Genomic DNA, 18,764 nt, shown 5'->3' with positions numbered 1-18,764 from the left:
GCACAGGGCAGAGCAGCCGCAGGGCCCAGCTCCCGGAGCCTGGACAGCTGCCGCGCCGGGCCCTCCCTCGCAGCGGGTGGGTGTGTGTGTGAAACCCTCCTGTCACCCGCTGGTGGGCGACAACCCGCCTCTGCAGCAGCCTCCCCGCTCGCCCTCCAGCCGCGGGCCCCGCCGCCGCCGCCTGAGGAAGGCCGCAGCCCCGGCAGCCACACGAGGCCGCTTCACCGGGACCGCCCCCCACAGAGGCAGCCCTGCCCGGGGCTTCGCAGCGGCTGCCCAGGGCGAGGGAAACGACCCCAGCCCCCCAGCCCCCCCTCCGCGCCTCCCGCCGGCCGCTCACCTGCCCCTCTCCCAAGAAGTCCAGCTTCTCGTAGCGCTTCGCGCGCGCCCGCGCGTCCATCGCCGCCGTCCGGGGAGAAACAGGGCGCGGGGCCCGGCGAAGCGGCGGCGGCGGCGGCGGCAGCAGCGAGACCCCCCGGCTTCCGCACCCACCGCCGGGCCGCCCCGGCGCTTCCGCCCCGCCCCTGGCAACGGCTGACGTCACCGCGCCCCGCCCCTGCGCGCGCCTCGCGAGAGCCGCCGCCGGCCCCGCCGCCCCCGACCCCACCCGGCCCCGCCGCCCCCCCCGGCCCCGCCGCCCCCCGCACCAGCCGTAACCGAACACCCGGCTGGGACGCTGAAGCGGGAAAGCGGAGCGACTCCGCACGGCCGGCAGCTCGGCCAACGGCTGATGGGAAAACTGGACGCGATGGGGGGGTGGCCGCCAACAGAAAATCCCTCCCGGTGACTAACACGCCGTGCGCTGGGTCAACCTTCGCGCCCTCCGTGTGGGGCTTTATTAAAGATGCTAGCGTACAATCGTTGATAATGTTAAGGAAACGCATTTATTGCGAATGCAACACTCCATGCTTCAACAGTGGCCAGCAAAATATTGTCCATGCTTACTCTGGACCTCCACGCTGTAAAAAGAAAAGCAGACGTTAAGTATTTTCCCCTAAAAGCACGGGAAATGGAGATCCAGTCGTTGGCACTGTCACGGACTAACAGACTAAGAGTTCTAGTTTCAATTTCTGACTTAAACACTGATTTTTACTGTACGTAAGAACATGCACAGGGTGTCCAACACCAGCACCTGCCAGTGATAGCTCCATGTTGTTCAGGGGAGAACACACAAAGATCCAACACACACAAGCCAGAAGTGTGGCTGTGTGCACGTTTCCCAGGCTGAAGAAACCCGACTCCTGCTCCTTTTATAAAGGACTGACAAACAGAGCAGTAGGGAGCCCAAGTTCTAGAATTATTTTCACTGACTGATTTCCAAAGTAAAAACAAGGCCAAGGAGAGCCACTGCAGTTTTTATGGGAAATCAGAAAGGTATTAAATTATTTATTTTCCCAACAAAGTCCTTTTACAACTTACGCCACCATTAGAAAATATATGAGGTCAAGAAGCGTATCACTACAGGAAATAACTCAGTTTATTTCTAATCACAATACCCTACCCACACACATGCAGGAAAACTGTTTTCCTCTGCCAACACAATGACATCGTAGGTGCCCATATCATCTAACAAAGCTATGCAACTGTCTTTTCATTTCAAACTCACACCCATCTCACAAGTTCTGCAAATTCTGCGCATTTTCCCTTTTCAAGCATCAGTTCTTACAGCTGAGAATTGTTACACAACAAAAGCAGCTTTTTCTTGCCTTTCACGTAAAATGCCATATTTGCATATACGGCAAAAAGTATTTATATCATGTTTAATAAAATGTTTCCACAACTAGAAATACACTAGTTAACTTCCTAATAATTTATAAAAAACAGCTTGAGAAAAACTTCAGACTTCAATCACCTGGTGACAGCCTTCACTGGTCTAAGAGCAGACTCCTGTGCTCCTGCCCAGCACTTTCAAATTACACATTAACAATGGTTACAAAAGCAAGTAGTGCCGGTGATTATGCTAAGGCAATGACTCTGGTTGGCTATCTGCATGTCTGTCTGAAGTCTGTATCTCTGCAGTGAGCAATACCACATCCTACTGATCAGTGAAAGCCAGATACCTTCTCTATTAAGAATTTGCAGCTGGGTATTGTGCATCAAAGCTATGACAGCTGGGAGCACATCCTTACCAAGAATTACAATGCAGTATCAGATGTGAAACTTTGAAGAAGATATAGAAATAAGGTAAATGCTAGGTAAACACAGTGAGCAATATGAATATAAACACAGCAAATACACACCACTAATTTAAACTTACTTGAATATATTCAATCTCTTCATCTGACACAAGTCTCCTTCTGTATTTTTGAGGTAAGATTCTTGCTAGTTCAGAAGTATCTGGTGTGCCTTGTACTCTACTAACAGGTGAAATACTTGGAAAGCCTGGCGAGCCGCCTCCTGCTGGCTCCTGTGCTTTTGAAGCATGGAGAGATGTCACGCTTGCTCCTAGAGATTCCTGTACTGAAACCCAGATTGCAAAACCATTTACAAAATTGTAAACTATGTCACAAATGTAATGCGACTGTAAAATTAATTAATGAGCAGCCAACCCAAGTTACCGGTTACTGACAATTTTCGTCATTATAACTAATATTTAAAAGCATTAAGACACTCTGCTTCTCATAACCTTTTGTTATGGTTGTTAAATATATCAAGAGCCCAGTAAGAGAAATCATGTTTGAGTGGCAGAAACAGTGATGTGGAAACAGAAGATGTATCAGCATATATCCTAACAGAGGCTTTTTCACTGTGAAGCTGCGCTCTCTCCCTCCTGCCTCCAACAAGATCAATGAGGACAAAGGAGAAAAGACAGTTTTAGCCATATTGAGTCTGTGCCAATGGCAGGACTGGGACATCAAACACCTGCAGCAATGTGATCAAACCAACATTGACAGAAAAAGGAAAAGGAAAAAAGGAAGGAAGGAAGGAAGGAAGGAAGGAAGGAAGGAAGGAAGGAAGGAAGGAAGGAAGGAAGGAAGGAAGGAAGGAAGGAAGGAAGGAAGGAAGGAAGGAAGAGAGAGAGAGAGAGAGAGAGAGAGAGAGAGAGAAAGAAAGAAAGAAAGAAAGAAAGAAAGAAAGAAAGAAAGAAAGAAAGAAAGAAAGAAAGAAAGAAAGAAAGAAAGAAAGAAAGAAAGAAAGAAAGAAAGAAAGAAAGAAAGAAAGAAAGAAAGAAAGAAAGAAAGAAAGAAAGAAAGAAAGAAAGAAAGAAAAGAAAGAAAGAAAGGAAAGAAAGAAAGAAAGAAAGAAAGAAAAGGAAGGAAGAAAGAAAGAAAGGCCACCACTGAGAGGCACAGTCAGAAATTCTCAGTCAGAAGACTGTATCTGGAAGTCACAAGTTGATCAGGTGGTTTAAGAAAAATGGAATGTCCCAAACAGAAGGAGGAAAAAGAGAGCCCATCAGAAGCTGCGACAAAAATCTTCTGATGCAGAGATAAACAATGTATTAGAAAGAAGTTCACTGGCATGAGGGGTGGTGCATTTGGTTAAACTGTGCACAACATAGAGAATTCTGAGAGGATGTAATTGCAGAAAATAGTCCCTGAAGAGTTTGCAGGTGAGTCAGAAGTGGCACTGGTTCACTGTAGATACTTTGTAATGTTAAAGAATAGACATGAAGCTAAATCACAAATGTGGTAGCACTGTGGCAAAGAGTGTGGTACTGTGTAATTTCTTAACATGTGAGAATAACATATCAGAGCTTCTTAACACATTTGTTACTTTACTTTCAAATGTTTTGTTGACTCAACAGGAATATTAAAACAACATATCACTTAACAGCATCCTGGCTTGTGTCAGGAATAGCACGGCCAGCAAGAGAAGGGAAGTGATTGTTCCCCTGTGCTTGGCACTGGTGAGGCTGCACTTCAAGTGCTGTGTTCACTCTTGGGCCCCTCTCTACAAGAAGGACACTGAGGTGCTGAAGCGTGTCCAGAGAAGGGCAACAAAGCTGGTGAAGGGTCTGGAACACAAGCTTTATGAGAAGCATGTGAGGAAACTGGGCGTGTTCAGTTGGGAGAAAAGGAGGCTGAGGGGAGACATTATCACTCTCTCCAATTACCTGGAAAGGAGTCTGTAAGGAGGGGGATGTTAACGTCTCTATTCCCAGGTAACAAGTGATAGAACAAGTGAAAATGGCCTCCAGTTATGCCAGGGGAGGTTTAGATTGGATATTAAGAAAAAATTCTTTACTGAAAGGGTTGTCAGGCACTGGAAGAAACTGCCCAGGGAAGTGGAGGAGTCACCATCCCTGGAGGTGTTTAAAAGAAGTGTAGATGTGGTGCTTAGAAACATGGTTTAATGGTAGACTTGGCAGGGTGCTAGGTTAAAGGTTGGACTTGATGATTTTAAAGGTCTTTTCCAATCAAAACAAGCTTGATGTCTAAACTTGACAGTACCAGAAATGCTATAAATATCAGCATAGCTATTGGTATAAAATGTAATGTCAAACATTGCAATGAAATTATTTTTTTCTCAGAATTAATTAGTAACACAAGGAAATCTTTCTTGAAATGCACAGCAGGATGTCTCTCCCAGTTATAATCAGAGTTACAAGTACCACAAACATCACACACTCCAACTAAGAAGAGATGAGGAAAACGCAACATAACTTCTGCAAATATCACTGATACCTAAAGCTGCTTCCAACTGACTTGGGCACACTTCCGGCAAGTATTAGTATTTGGAAAAATAGTAATTTGGAAAAATTCACATCAAGAAACAACACTGGACACCTCAGTGAATCTCCCCTGACTATGAAATAAAGACATATATGTGCTATGTGTGTGCCCACAGTTACACTGAGACTGAAAAGTAAGAGTCAGTGCGATACCTTTGAACTAGAACAACCATGTTTCAGAAAAGCTGCTCAAAATTAGTTGAGTCACGTAGTTGATGCAGAAAAAGTGTGTGCTGGTTCTTATATAAAACTGTTAATGCAAAGACAGGTGGTGCAAGTTGAATCTGGAGATTAAATAACTTACTTTTAGGTTTGGGACTACTTTTCCTGTCCGGGAACTTAATTAACGGAGTATGTGGCTTGACTACCTAGAACAAGGCAAGGCAGTAGGAGACATAGGGAGAATAAAAATATTTCTAGACACACATTGCATTCACAGTAATAAAATGGTATATATACCACATTAAACAACCACTTCTACACCACTGCCTTCTGCCCCACCACTCTGATCAACTTACAAACGTTCTTTGTCCACCCACGGAGAAATTCACTTTTAAAGGCATTCCTCCACCCCAATGGCCCGAGCAGGTACCAGTGTTCTCCTCCTTCTCCCACAGCAAACAGTGTGTCTGTCTGTGTGTCTGTGTGTCTGTGTGCAGAAAACAGCTACCACGCTCCCATAAACCCAATTTTAAAGTTTCAGCTCGTGGCATTGCTCGCTGAGCTCTGCCTCTACGTATTTGTTCAGTTGGCTGGACAGGACTGACGAGTTCCGTTAAGAAAAAACCGTAAGTTATAAATCCCGGCAGTGGAAGCCCCACAGCTTGTTTTTTAAACACGTCTTTCGCAGAAGACTCCCTCACCTTCCCCTTGAGGAGGGGCAGCTTAGAAAGGCGACGCTGCCTGGCGCCCGCCCCTCCGCAGCAGCGCAGAGAGGCCGGCGGGCCGCCCCGCAGCCTCCCTCGGCACCGCAGAACCGCCCCGCAGCCTCCCTCGGCACCGCAGAACCGCGGGCCGCCCCGCAGCCTCCCTCGGCACCGCAGAACCACGCACCCCCACCCAACCCGCGACGGCACCGGGCGGGCCCCGCCGCACGCCTCTCCCCCCCGGGGCCAAGGACAGCGGCCTCCGCGGCGGCGCTGCAGGCCCGGGCGGCCACAGGCGAGGCGAGACCCCCCCCCGCCCCGCCCCAGCCGGACCCCCCGCCCCCAGCCCGCCCCCCGCCCCTGGCCGCGGCCCAAACGCCGCTACCTGCACGACCCTGGCGGCCGCCGCCATCTTGCTGCCCATGGTGACCCCCCGCGCCGCCGGGGAGCGCCGGGCCCCGCCCACAGCGGGGGTGGCCACGCCCTCCGTGGGCGGGGCGTCGGCCGCTGTGGGCGGGGCCCGGCGCGAGCGCCGCGCCAAAACACGGGCGAGTGAAACTCTTTTACTAGAGGTGAAACGACAAACCAAACAGCCAAGCACGACGACAGACCGACCCCCACACCAAAGCCGGCAGTCGATTTTTATTGGATTAAAACAAACAAACAAGCAAACACAACCAACACGCTAAAAGCTGCTGTTCGCTTAGCAGGGTTAAAAGTTACCATATTCTTAACATACGAACCAAACGTGCGATGATGGTCCGTTAAAAAACACATTTAAAGCGCTGCTTCGGCTGAAGGGTGTCGCTAGCATGAAGTCACCTCACCTGCGTTTTCCCTCAGGCTGCTACTTTGCTAGGTGGGATGCCCTCTGCAGGCCGCACCCCACTGCTGGGAGCTCCCTCCTTAATGCATCAGCACATAGCACAGCCACAAATGACTCTTACAATTAAAAGGATGAACTTTTTGGTGCTTAACGTCATACATAATGTTAAAATTGGGAAACACCCCCCCAAAAAAACCCCAAACAAACAACGTAAAAACCCAAGACTGACTCAACTAAGTTTTTAAGTTTGGGCTTTCCACAGCGGCAGGGCAGGGTCACGCATCCCGCTGGTCAGAGCTCTGCAGCCTGCTGGTGCCCAGGGGAACAGGGCAGGAACGGCACAGCTGTGGCATAAGCCCACTTTTACACAAAAACTTGAAATATAAAAAAAGTATTCTTATTTCTTGTGTTATTGCTGCCTTCCAGAATGAAATGAGAGCTCAAGCTAGGTTGTTTCATCAGCTACATTGCCTGCCCAAACACTTGCTGTGTACCAGGAATTAGATCTCACTTCAAAGAGTTATGTGGCTATTAAGTTTAGTTATGTATAAAATTAAACACCGTTTCTCCCGACTCACAGAAAACAGACATTTTTTTCAAGCTTTAGAACAACTTCCTTTAAAGATGGATCTTCTGCCCAGTTAACTCCGCTTCCAAATATGATACTCTGTAAGAAAGAAAAAATATTGGTTAAAAACAAGCCTTTAAACAGGATTACTCCTAATAAGTCTCTCTAAAGCTATGTGTTTTTTAATTTGGAAACCCTTGAAATTCACAGCAGTGTTTGAAGTAGGTGGGAAGGGAGAAAAGATGAGAAAGGGAACTATCAGTTTAGATCCTACTGTCAATACATAGGCATAAAAACCCCCAGTGCTTTGAATCTTTTAGAGGTGCCTTCACAGCATTTTAAACATAGGAATTTAAAGCTTTTTTTTTTTTTTAAGTCATGTGAAATAAAGTTTGCCTCAAAGTCAAGATAATACAGTACATTCTCACGCTGCCATTCTGGACTACAAATGGAAATTATTTAATTTAACCAAAGATTTGCTTACAGCTCAAAAGATTTCAGGAATACAAAGCAAAAGATAATGCTTGGAATCTAATCTAAAACCAACTGAAATGTCTAATTTCTTATTCTCAATTTGAGACATAACATTGTCATCAATGCAAAATAGTAGTAGACAAAGCACACAAATACAAAAACATCTTGTTCTCTTTCTGTCCTTGAAATTCTTATGATCATCCAAATTCACAGCGTGGTTATATCCTGTCTTCCTCCTGAAGTCCTTCAAAATGTTATCTGTTTTCCCAGTCTAAATGTTTTAAATAAACTTTGTACGAGCTTAACGGGGATTTCATAACCTGTTTGCAGAAAAATTCCAGAGCAATGCCATTGCAATTTACTGTTTACTGTGCCTTTCATCTTTGTACTTGAGCCACTGATCTGTGAGGCTGGGGAAAGAAGCCAGGACAAGTCACACAGTGAGAGGCCGAGTACCCACCCGCAGCACAGCATACATGACCTTTACTGGAGCCCTTCTGAGCTCAGGAAGCCCTTCCACCCTATCCCAAATCATGAGGTTTTCCTCCTTGCTTTGCCTGACTCCACACTCCAAATGACCTGCCAGCCAGCTGCACGGACTAGTCAGCAGCATCTGACTTGCGGGTAACCGACAGGTTGCGGGCTGCACCACTGGAAGTATTTGGAGACCAAGCATGGCTGCAGGCCAAGGCTTTTCACTAGGCAGCAGTGGGCAACACAGAGAAACACGTGGTCAGGAGGAGCAGACTGAGGAGCAGCAGTCTGGCTCACTGCTACCCATGGGATTGTATCCTACTTATCTTTTCAACTCACAAGCTGGGGAAATTGATTTGCGGTGTGTAGGGGCAACTCTCAGAGTAAAGGAAACACAGCTGCTGCTGTGACAGGTATTCTCTGAGATAATGCATTGGTTTTGTACTTTTGAAGGAAAAAAGGAATAAAAAGATAGATTGATGGACTACTTCTAAACTCTGTAAATAGTAATTCCAAGGAAGTTTGTGACAATGTCATGCTTTTAGCCTTTAAAGCAACAACATTTTCCTTTCAGACAGCAGTTTTTCCATTACTATTGTTACTTAAAAGTTTTTAGAAAACAGTTTTGTTTGAAGTTACATTTACCATACACTGTGTTATCTTGACTGTAATGTAAAGCCTCAAACTTGCTTGTAAAAGCTACAACACATCACCTGGAATATGTTTTGAATTACTGTAGTCAACTGTATCTCCTTTTGTAAGCGTTTACGTTTCTCCTCCAGTTTTTTGCTGACTTTCATATTTGCTTGTTTCTCCTTTTGTTCTTCCATCATGGTACGGATCTGCTGTAGCTTCTTCCCTTCCACTTTTTTTAGTGCTGTTCCATTATTAGGAAAACAAAGTGTTAGGAAGTAGTTAGGTGAGCAGTAGAACCACAGGTAAGATTTTTTCCTTGGACATCTCAGGCATTTCTACTCTAATAACCCTAACTTCACAATCCATACCTTCCCTCCAGCATATCTCAAGAGATTCCTTTCTCACCACAGGCAACTTATGCTGTGGCTACCTGCTGACAAAATATGTCAGCTGGCTCCTTGGCTGCTAGCAGTACAGGAAATACTTTGTATGCCATCTGCATCTTCATCAGACATGAACCATCACTTGAACTGCTGTCCTACACCCTGTCTGCAGTTGTTACAACTGTTATAGTCAAAGGGGTTTAAAACCTTTTCTTCATCTTCAGATTTGATCAGAAACCAAATTCTGAAGTCATACAAGGGAAATATGGACAACATCAGTGAATATTATTAGTTTTTTTTTGTAGAGAACCAGGCTAAACACTAGACTGAATGAAACCATCTAGGGACAGTTCATACACCAGAAGAATGACACAGCATTCCTTCCCTTATTTCTGAAGATATTAGGGATTCTCATTTTTCCTATGGAGACAGATATTTAATGGTGTTTGCTCAGTACAGTTGACACCACTTTGGATGCATGAAACAAAAAATAGTTGTTAAAATGTTTTACAAACCTGGTCATATAACACTAGAAGCACTCAGAAAACCTTATTAGGTTCTGAAGACTGACTTCACATCTAAATTTGATGCACTCTAATAAGCCAATTGAAAACCAACATATTACGAGAGTTCTTTGTAAGTAAATCCCCTCCTCTATTCTGCAAGCATTTCATAGGCGTTGTAGGGCTGATTTAAATTACTACTTCCTGATTAGTTTTCTGGGCATCTTACAGTAAATAATAAAACACCACTACGTTCTTTTTGAGCAGCTTGCATCTCTCATACTAACATGTCAGTCTTGTGCTCAAGCAGACAACAGACCAGTTCATTTTTACAGTTCTTCCTAGTCTTTTCCGAAGTTTTAGAAGTGTGTTGTTGCAAGTTTCAGTTACTTCAGATGTAAATTTATATTGCTACAAGAAGAACTTTAAAATATGAACTGTATATTCAAATATAAAACAAAGTCTACATAACTAACATACTCACAGAGTCTTTTCCTTTTAATGTCATTCAATTTCTGTTCCTTCTCACGTACTTGCTGAAAGAAAAAAAAAAAAGTGTTTCCTAGACTCCTGGCTCCAAAAAATATTGGAAAATGCCAATTCAACCCACAAAAGCAGTTATGTGCCGCTGTAGAAGCAGACTTCAAGTAATCATTTCAGTAATTGTAACAACCATAGAATAGACATCTTACCCTTTGGGCCACATATTTAGCTTCATATGAGTTGTGCAATCCTGTTACTTTCATATTGTGCTTCTGCCCACTTCAGTAGACCCACAAAACTGCAAGAGAAGCTGCAACTGCCACTTACCTGCTGACATTCAGCCACTGCCTTGCTGAGCCTTACTGTGTCTTCCATCATTTTCATGATCAGTCTAAGGAAGGAAACAAAGTTATGTACCTTCAGACCATTAATATGAGTCAACAACATAAATGCTTTCATCAAGGTTATTTGGATTAAAGAAAAAATTCCCATTTCCCCACACCTAATAAAGTTGGGTTTTTTTGGTGTTTGTTTTTTTGTTTGTTTGGTTTGGTTTTGGTTTTGGTTTGTTTTACAAACTCTGCATCCTTCCTTTTTTATAGTTATTATACTAAGTATTGTTGTTGGGGCCAAATAGTCTCCACATTTCCTTCTGCTTCCCTAATGTTTCAGTTAAGTCCATTAAAAGTTTCAAATCAGAGCTTGGAAGGCACCAAGGAAGCCTAGCCTTCCAATTGGAGCTCCTGAATTCTGGTGCATGGCATGGACACCATGGAGGTGCAATATTTTCAGCTGTATTCTGACAGAAATTAAAATTCTTGTATTACACTTCATATGCATGTACCTGTTAATATTGGGCATGAAATTAAAAGCTAATTTTAAACATATTTGAAACTTTCAGTTCTGTTTCAAGCTCCTACGCAATTACTTAATGAAGGCACCAAAGCAGAGGCAAGGCTCTCTTACAAGCTTGTAATATGTCCTTAGCTATTATAAATGCAGGTAACTCATGCATTAAAGACAAAAAGACCTCTAAACTACAAACAGTTCTCACTTGTCAATCAAAAATTACAATATCAATAATCAAAGGCTGGCTACATTCAGAGCCCAAATGTAAATCCACCTTGGGTGTAAGAGGTCTGATTGTGCTGATTGTAGCTAGGAGGTGGACTGTCTGTAAGTCAGTCAAAACTAGAAGAAGGAAGCTTGCTTTTAAAAAAGGTACAATGAAGTAATGTAGAAATGTGTCACATTAAACTGTGTAAAGTGCATTTCTTTGTAGCTATACTTTCCTCAAGAACACCTTACCGTGAGTCATTATCATTTTCCTTCAATTTGTTTTTCAGGGCAAGTGCAACTTGGATCCTGCACAGTGTGGGGAAGAAACATGTAACTGATGAGAACTGATGCAAAGCAGACAGAAGTAGATTTAGGTAAGTAACAGAAGAGATATTTTCAAGGTTCCATTTATGTCCACTTTCACATTGGAATTATATATATCTAACATACTCAGCAACTTTTAAATATCACACTTCTTAAATAATGGGGCTTAACTCTCAGGACAAGAAAAGTGTACCGGTGATTATCTCTGAGAGTGACAACTCCTTTCTCTCTTGCCAAACACACTCAGGACACCATACAATTACAGACTCTGCAGAAGAGAAGCTGAGCAAATGTGGGAATTAAAATGAACAACTGCGTAACAGAGAAGACATGTCACACCTGCTCACTTCCACATTTTCATAGGCATTTGCAAAACAGTGCCAAGAAAAACATTTACTGATCTAAACAGTCAGACTTGCACAATTTTGCAGGAACCTTTGGTTTTACATATTTGAAAGTGACACTTTTTGGTTTTGTTCTCTACTGTATCTTTATCTCTATTCCTACTAGTTCAACAGTACTGAAATCTCTTATGTTTGTAACACACACCATACGACTTTGAAATCCTATTTTGATCAAAATTATGTGTAAGTGCATGTATACGTGCACACATAAACAAATGGAAAACTTCCAAATAAACAGGAAGAAAATTCTACCTTTGCAATGCTAATGTCTTGTTCTGGAAAGAGATTCTTTTTGCCTCGACATCCTTTCCCAAAATCTTCTGTGAAGGAAAATCTTGCCAAAATCTTGCCAGACCTTGTGTAGCACTGAAGGGAAAAAATGCAAACAAATGGTGTGAAGATAACATCAAATTTAAAACAGTATCACACTTTAAACTTTCTCTCTGCGTGTCTAAAGTAACAATTTCTCCTGTAAACCACAAATTAATAAGGCCAGGCTGCATTGGAACTGTATTAGCAAATTCTAGCCATCACAAGGACTGCAAACCTAGAAGCCACATCAGATTCAGAGCTACATTAACAGACTGACTAAAATCTTTCTTCCCCGTACTTTCTCTAAATTTTATTTTCACCAGACTCCTGCAAAGTACTGATCATTAGTCCAGTGAGTCACTAAGAAGGAGTAACCAGAAGAGAGCCTCCAAGTGCCGTTCTCAACACTTCTCATTTCAACATACATCAAAAGTTTGAAACCATCCAGTGACCTATTTCTTCACAAACCTGCCTTCCTCAGTGATGTGAAAAAGGTCAGTTTCTTGACCTGCAAAAAAAGAACATCACTAAAGAAAATGCAACAGAATATTTTTAATACAACCTACAGAGTACAAGGATAAGCAGTTTGATGGCTACAATAAAAAGGTATTTCTTATCTCTACGCCTTGTGATCTCTTCCACTGTGAGACTACAGTACCATTCAGCTGTATCAGAGGAATAATTAGCTTCGAAAGATTCCCATTTAGCGCCCCAGACACGCCCGAGGGGGCGCACAGCGTTGCTCTGTGTGGGCAGCCCACTGGTTCGGCGGAACAGGATGTGGGTAATGGAAACAAGAAGCAGCACCAAACAGTCTGGCAGACTTCTGGTTAAGACTTCAGCCCCAGCAATCAGATTCCTTAAAACTACCATCATATATCAGAGTGTTGCAGGGGCCTAAAGTGAAAACCCAGGAGAGAAAGGGCAGTGGGCAAATAACAATATGGCAGTTTTCTAAGCATTCAAACACATCTCCAAGATCTGACTAGGAAAGGCAGTAAAACGCCCAGCCAAGAAAAAAACATCCCATTATTATAAATAGGACTTTTGTGAAATAACTTTTACAACATCTATAGTAAACAGATCCTGCTCTTCTTCACTGCAGCACGACGTGAAGAGGAAGCACAGCGGGAGGGAGTTAGAGCAGGAGCAGGCTCAGGCTTACTGGTGGCACCGACGGCAGCGCTGCACTCCTTGAACTGCTGCTTCATCTGGTCCCTCAGCCTGGGGAGAAAGCAAAGCGACAAGGCTTAGTCCGCCCCGCGCGGCCCGGGAGCGCGGGAGCGGGGAGAGACCGGCGCTGGGGGGGTGCGGGCGCTGCGGGGCAGCGGGGCGGCCCCGGGGGGTGCGGGCGCTGCGGGGCAGCGGGGCGGCCCCGGGGGGTGCGGGCGCTGCGCGGGAGCAGGGCGGCCCCGGGGGGCGGCCCCGGGGGGTGAGCAGTGCTGAGCGGGGCCTGTCGCTGCCACCGCCCTCACGCCCACCCCGGCCTGGTGGGAGCCGGCCCCGCCCCAGCGGCTCCCCGGACCCCCCGGCACTGACCGAAGTAGCAAGTCAACGTCCACCTTCGACACCCCCTCGCCCTTCTCCTGCAGCGGCAGCGGCTCCATGGCCGCCCCTTTCAAACTTCCCGCGCACGGCGGCCGACGATTCGATTCCTCCCGCCTGGCGGGGCGGGGTTACCCAGAGCCCCCCAGAGCCCGGCCCCGCTCCCGCCCCCGCCGCATCGGTGTCTCGGCGCTCGGCCGCGCGGCTCCCGGGGCCGGGCGGGGGTGCTGGGCGCCCGGGCTGAGCCGCCGCCCGGCCTCGGACACGCCTGGTGCCCCCGGTTACCGCAAGGGCGTCTGCGCGGCGCTGGGCTTGTTCCCCGCTCCGGACCTCCCAGCGAAGAAACCCTTCATCTCAAAGGACCCAAGCGGGTAGCAAGGCAGCCTCTGCTCCCGGGTGTTTTTCGGACAAGGAGCAGGAGGGAAGCGGGAGTACAGTTAAATATTTGTAACAAGGAAGAAAGCCACAATAGATGAGAGCGGTAGCTAGAGAACAGTTGTCACTGCTATGTGAAGGCCGATCCAGCTCCTGACAGTTACTGCATGAGTTATAAACAAAACTAGACTAAATTAAGTAAACGCTGCGCCAGTGGGTCTGTTTTCAGTGATGTGGTAGATGCTGCCGGGTTAGCAGAGCCGGTGCTTCTACACCTGCCCGGAAGATCAGCAGCCCCGCCCGGCTGTGCCTGGAGCTCACAAAGCACCAATCACAGTCTCCACGGGTGCCTCAGATGTAGGAGGAAGTCAGATGTACCACCACAATGAATAGATTTGGAAGGACAGAAGCACTATTTTATTAAAAGGATCAGAAGTCATGAGATACGTGATATACACAGGGGCACGTTATGCCAACAATCTGGTTGAGTTCACAGCTTGCTAATCAGAGGTTGGCCTAGATTCCATATGATAGAGCAGTTCAGCTGCTTAATGGTGCTTATCTTCATGTTTTCGCTGCTGGCATATTTCATCTTGATGGCCTGCAGAGAGAAGGTTAAGTGGATCCTGTTCGTAAACTTAACACTAGGTGGCCTGAGGCTTGGTCAAGCCAAGCCCATCCTAGTGCGAAGATGAGTTCATTGCTGGCTCATGCTACTTTAGCAAGACAGAGATCTTCAGCTGAAGTGAACAGGTCTGACCCAAGCCTGACAGCCTGACTAAGCTAGCTTCAGAGTACCTGGTACTGGCACTTAACCACACGTGCACCCCATCTGTACAGCAGGATTCTTACCATCTCCTTGACTTTGCCCTCATTCACAAGAATTACGTTCTTCGCTATGTGCTGCATGACTGGGAGAAGGTCACTCTCGGTATAAGACGTGCAGTGCTGCAGAACTGGTGTCTGAAAGGATGGGAGGTCATTAGACAAGCCCGATAGAACAATCCAAATACACTGGGTTCTTTGTGTTCTGCTGGGCTTGGGCAACTGCTGTCTCCTGTCTCACAGGAGAAGATTAACAGTTACTGCCCTACTGCTGTCCCCTTGTAATTCACCATGGGGAGACAAGCACAGACAGAGATGCCACAAGGGAAGCTGAAGGCAATCCCTCGGCTCAGAACTGGTGCACAGGCACACTGAGACCCAAACTAGGAGGTGATCTGAAAAACATGACTTACCCACTTGCATCCATTGAGGAGTTTCAGAGCCAAACAGAAAGCAGCAGCTGCAGTCTTGGATGGAGGGAAATGCACCATATCGTAGTCCACAATGGACAACTCCATCAGGTAGTTGGCCAGAATGTGCTGTTTGAAGTTCACCTGCAGCAAGTCAGAGTTGAGTATTGGTTATTTCTAACGCAAGAGTATCCTGTGAAGCCTTTGTTTAGTGAGGCAGGAAGAAACACTTCTGTAGGGAACATTTTCAGAGCCACAGGCTTGAAATTCAAATGGGTTAATTGTAGAGCAGTTCTGAGCTGCACTAGGCTACTCATAGTCTGGGACTGCTCCTCTTGATGGCAGTCTAGAAGCCACCTGTAGTACCAGGCAGGAGTGGGCTAGGCTCACCTGACTTGAAAACAATTGAACAAGACCTATTTCTACATAGGAGCCAGGTCTCAGCCAGGCTCAGCTGGTGAACTGTCGCAGTACCCAAGAGTTTTGAACCATTTTAATCTGCCACAGTAGAGTATTGCATTTTCCCTATGATGCTTACTGGTTGCAGTTACCTGTTCTCAGCATTACCTTTGCAATCTTTGAAGCCCTCCTTAGGAAGTGTGGAGGGAGTGGGCAACCCAGACCAAAGTCCAGGGCTTGCAAGATCTTTGTCTCCATCTGGCAAATTTGGAGCTTTGTGTAAGTATTATCAGTTATATAGGCAAAGTCTCTAGTACTGGGGGGAAGCACCTCTTCATATTTGCTGGCAACAAACATAGCTGTGACAGCAACCAGCTGCAATGTATTTTTGGAAACAGAATTGTCCTGCAGTAAGAAGCAGAAGAGATTTATGTGAGTGACTGGGCTCAGAACACAGCTTCCCAAGATAGAATAAAACTTACATTGGCTTTGGCAGGATGTTTATACTGACACATACAGAATAACTGTACATCATCCATTACCTTTGTTGGCATCTGCACGGGTATTAAAAGGCTTTGAGATCAAATCAGGGAGAGAAGTAAGCAGGTTTGATGTATCAAGTCACTGCTTTTACCTGAGAGGGTTATGTGGTACATGCAATTCAACAGCAAATGCCTTTTGTTGGTCAGCTGTCCTTCTTATAAGGGTAACATGTCTTACCATGTATGGTGTTCCTGATAAGTGCTTGTGCTTCAGCTTAGGGGAAAAGCTTTGCCTGACAGTGGGCAAAAGACACATACCTGCAGGTAGCGATCGAGGATGGCAACTGCCATGTACAAGGTCTCCTCCTGGAGTCTGAATTTCAGATGCACTTGCACAAGCCAGTCTACCATCATAGCACGCATGTTCTCATCAATTTCCTGGCTGGTCAGATATTTGGGTCTGACAGACTGATTTTCCTGTGTGGAAGGAATAGCATTAATAGATCTAGTCACTTACCTGAGGCATTTGCAATGGTTAAGATGCTCTGTTGCATCTTAAGGCTTATTGAGGAGTTCCGTAAAAGCACAGCTCATAGGGTACAAGATTGCTTTGTTTACTAGAGATGGGCTAAGAAGACCATGGTACTAGTACTGCTAGTTGATTGGTCTAACAACCAGCACCTGTTTACGTTATTTGCTCCGTTTAACTTTGCATTTGAAGTTGAGGCATCACTTAGCCTCAGGAAAATCTATAGGAGAAAGTGAGTACCAGCTCCAAGCCATGTCCAATAACAGGTTGTCTCTTAAGTGTCAGCAGATAACCCTCACAGTTTTGACCTACTCTTACCAACCTCAAGGTGTCTCAGGTACTTGTAGATGTCCTTCACATAGTCACTGTAGAGGTTTGGGTCAGCAACATCTTCCACATCTATGTCTTCCCCATCTGTCTTTTCCACATCAAGCAAGACACAAGAAAAAGCCTGACACAGTGTGTTCTCTGACTGGGAGCATCCAGAAAACTCCATGGAGTTTGAAGAGTGAGGCTCCAACTACAAGGAAATTTGGGATCAGCATGGGTAGCACCTCCCTTTGCAGCCCAGTGTGAGCCAAGCAAAGGCTCCCACAGGGCGCACCGTGGGCCCCCACGACTCCTCTCTCCCAGGGCACCGAGGAAGGCCGTGCATCCACCCAGCCCAGGGCTGAGGCACACGGCGCCAGGGAAGCCGCGGGCGGGCAGTACCTGGGAGGTCTCCGGCTCCGGCTGGGGCTCCGGGGCCGGTGGCGGCATCTCCTCGTCGTCGTCGGCTCTCCGCACCTTCTTGGGAGCCGTCTGCTCCGGACAGGGGGTGAGCCTGGTGCTGGGCTCCTGTCTGCAGCGCCCCTTCACCATCGCCTTGATGACAGCAGCCCGGGCCTTCGGCTCAGCGACGCGGTTGCCCATGTCACTTAGGACGGTGCGGGGACATAGCCTCAGGCGGGAGGCCGCCGCCGTGCGCTTGACGGCATGCAGCAGGCTGCTCTTGGCCGCCGCGGCGGCTCCTCTGCGGGGGTGCTGCGGGAAGAGGGAGGGTCGGTCGGGGCTCCGCGATAGGGGACACCGGCCCTGCCCGTTACGCCCCACAAGGGAGAAGGCTTAGGGGGGGAGAGGGGGGAAAGGGAGATTGCACAGCTGCACCCCCGAACGCGAAAGCTGGAGGAGGGGAACCACGGGGGGCTGCACGCATCGCCCACCCCCCGCCCGCAGCCGGTGGGCTGGAGGAGAGGAGCGGGGACGGGGCCGCAGACACCGAAGTTGGACCACTAGAGATGCCGACCTGGAGGCTGCCCGGCTGCTCCTCCCAAACCTGCGGACTGAAGGGGAGCCGGGGAAAAACCACGGGGATGCGCGGACACAAACCCCAACCCCCCCGCCCCGTCCCCGGCACGAAGGAGCTGGGATGCGTGGAGAAACTGAGGAGGGCTGCCCTGCTGCACCCCTCTGCCCGCGAAGCCGGAGAGTTTCTGGGCAGGGGGAAAGAAGGAAAACGGAGACAGAAGGGGCGCACAGCCGCCTTCCCCGACCCGGGGTGAGGTGAGCATCCCTACCCGCTCCGCACCCCGTCCCCTCCACAGCAGCCATGCCCGTCCAGCATCTACCTTGGTAACATGTAAGGTCATGTCCAGCCAGGCAGAGAAGCGCCGAGCTCTGCTGCCCGCGGCGCGTTTAAATCCGCCCATCTCCGCCCCTCATCCGACGGCCGCTGCCTCCCGGTGGGCCGAGGCGGCCCCGCCCCGTGCCTTACGGTGCCACCGGCCGTGAGCGGCCCTGGGGGGCTGCGCCGGGAGGGGCTGCCCCGCCGGGCCCGCCCCGCAACCCACCGCGGGCTCGTTACCCGCAGGGTCCCGGCCCTCCCGCCCCCGCCGCGGTCCCTCCGGGGATCGGCAGGGAGAGCCGGGCGGCGCGGGAGGCCCACAGACGCGACGGGCAAAGTGCGGTACGAGCGGGTCTGTCGGCGAGTTTCCGCTCACGCTTCCAGCACCGGCACCGCAGCGGGCTGCCGCCCACCGGCATGCGGGGCCGAGGGCGCTGCGACAAGAGAGGTCTGTGTTGACACGTGTTCTCAAGCTGCCTACCTCAAATAAGCTCCCTGCAAGCAGCTGGAGACACAACCGGAGCCCTCCATTTATACCGGCTTGTTATTCACATACTTTCCTGTTTCCACCCTAATTGATTTTTTTAAACAGACAAGTCAAGATGCACT

General features: G+C 47.8%; 4 protein-coding genes across 5 annotated transcripts in view; all 4 read right to left on the bottom strand.

Annotated features, from left to right (window-relative positions):
- CDK7 (cyclin dependent kinase 7) overlaps positions 1 to 512 on the bottom strand; it is a 34,855-nt gene extending 34,343 nt beyond the window's left edge. For both annotated transcript variants that reach the window (XM_051643063.1, XM_051643064.1), the window contains exon 1: positions 341 to 512. In XM_051643063.1, coding sequence (XP_051499023.1) covers positions 341 to 400 — 60 coding nt within the window. In that variant the 5' untranslated portion in view covers positions 401 to 512. The remainder of the gene's footprint in view (positions 1 to 340) is intronic.
- Positions 513 to 865: 353 nt separating this feature from the next.
- Positions 866 to 6,018, bottom strand: MRPS36 (mitochondrial ribosomal protein S36). The gene is made up of 4 exons (XM_051643407.1): positions 5,927 to 6,018; positions 4,980 to 5,043; positions 2,258 to 2,460; positions 866 to 959 (listed from the first exon to the last, which is right to left on the bottom strand). Exons 1-4 carry the CDS (start codon positions 5,963 to 5,965, stop codon positions 942 to 944), a joined length of 324 nt encoding a protein of 107 aa, XP_051499367.1. The 5' UTR covers positions 5,966 to 6,018; the 3' UTR covers positions 866 to 941.
- Positions 6,019 to 6,135: 117 nt separating this feature from the next.
- CENPH (centromere protein H) lies at positions 6,136 to 13,694 on the bottom strand. Its single transcript, XM_051642708.1, has 9 exons — positions 13,527 to 13,694; positions 13,153 to 13,211; positions 12,456 to 12,495; positions 11,928 to 12,041; positions 11,197 to 11,253; positions 10,216 to 10,279; positions 9,890 to 9,941; positions 8,597 to 8,760; positions 6,136 to 7,034 (listed from the first exon to the last, which is right to left on the bottom strand). Exons 1-9 carry the CDS (start codon positions 13,592 to 13,594, stop codon positions 6,942 to 6,944), a joined length of 711 nt encoding a protein of 236 aa, XP_051498668.1. The 5' UTR covers positions 13,595 to 13,694; the 3' UTR covers positions 6,136 to 6,941.
- A 625-nt stretch (positions 13,695 to 14,319) lies between these two features.
- CCNB1 (cyclin B1) lies at positions 14,320 to 18,574 on the bottom strand. The gene is made up of 8 exons (XM_051642876.1): positions 18,502 to 18,574; positions 17,264 to 17,655; positions 16,875 to 17,072; positions 16,342 to 16,500; positions 15,710 to 15,946; positions 15,146 to 15,286; positions 14,760 to 14,870; positions 14,320 to 14,508 (listed from the first exon to the last, which is right to left on the bottom strand). The coding sequence occupies exons 1-8, from the start codon at positions 18,572 to 18,574 to the stop codon at positions 14,398 to 14,400; spliced, it is 1,422 nt and encodes a 473-aa protein (XP_051498836.1). The 3' UTR covers positions 14,320 to 14,397.
- Between the last annotated feature and the right edge of the window lie 190 nt (positions 18,575 to 18,764).

The sequence above is a fragment of the Apus apus genome, chromosome Z (genome assembly GCF_020740795.1).
Source record: "Apus apus isolate bApuApu2 chromosome Z, bApuApu2.pri.cur, whole genome shotgun sequence".
Lineage (NCBI taxonomy): Eukaryota > Metazoa > Chordata > Aves > Apodiformes > Apodidae > Apus > Apus apus.
The sequence above is the reverse complement of the archived record's forward strand: the minus strand, read 5'-3'. Positions and strand labels throughout refer to the sequence as shown.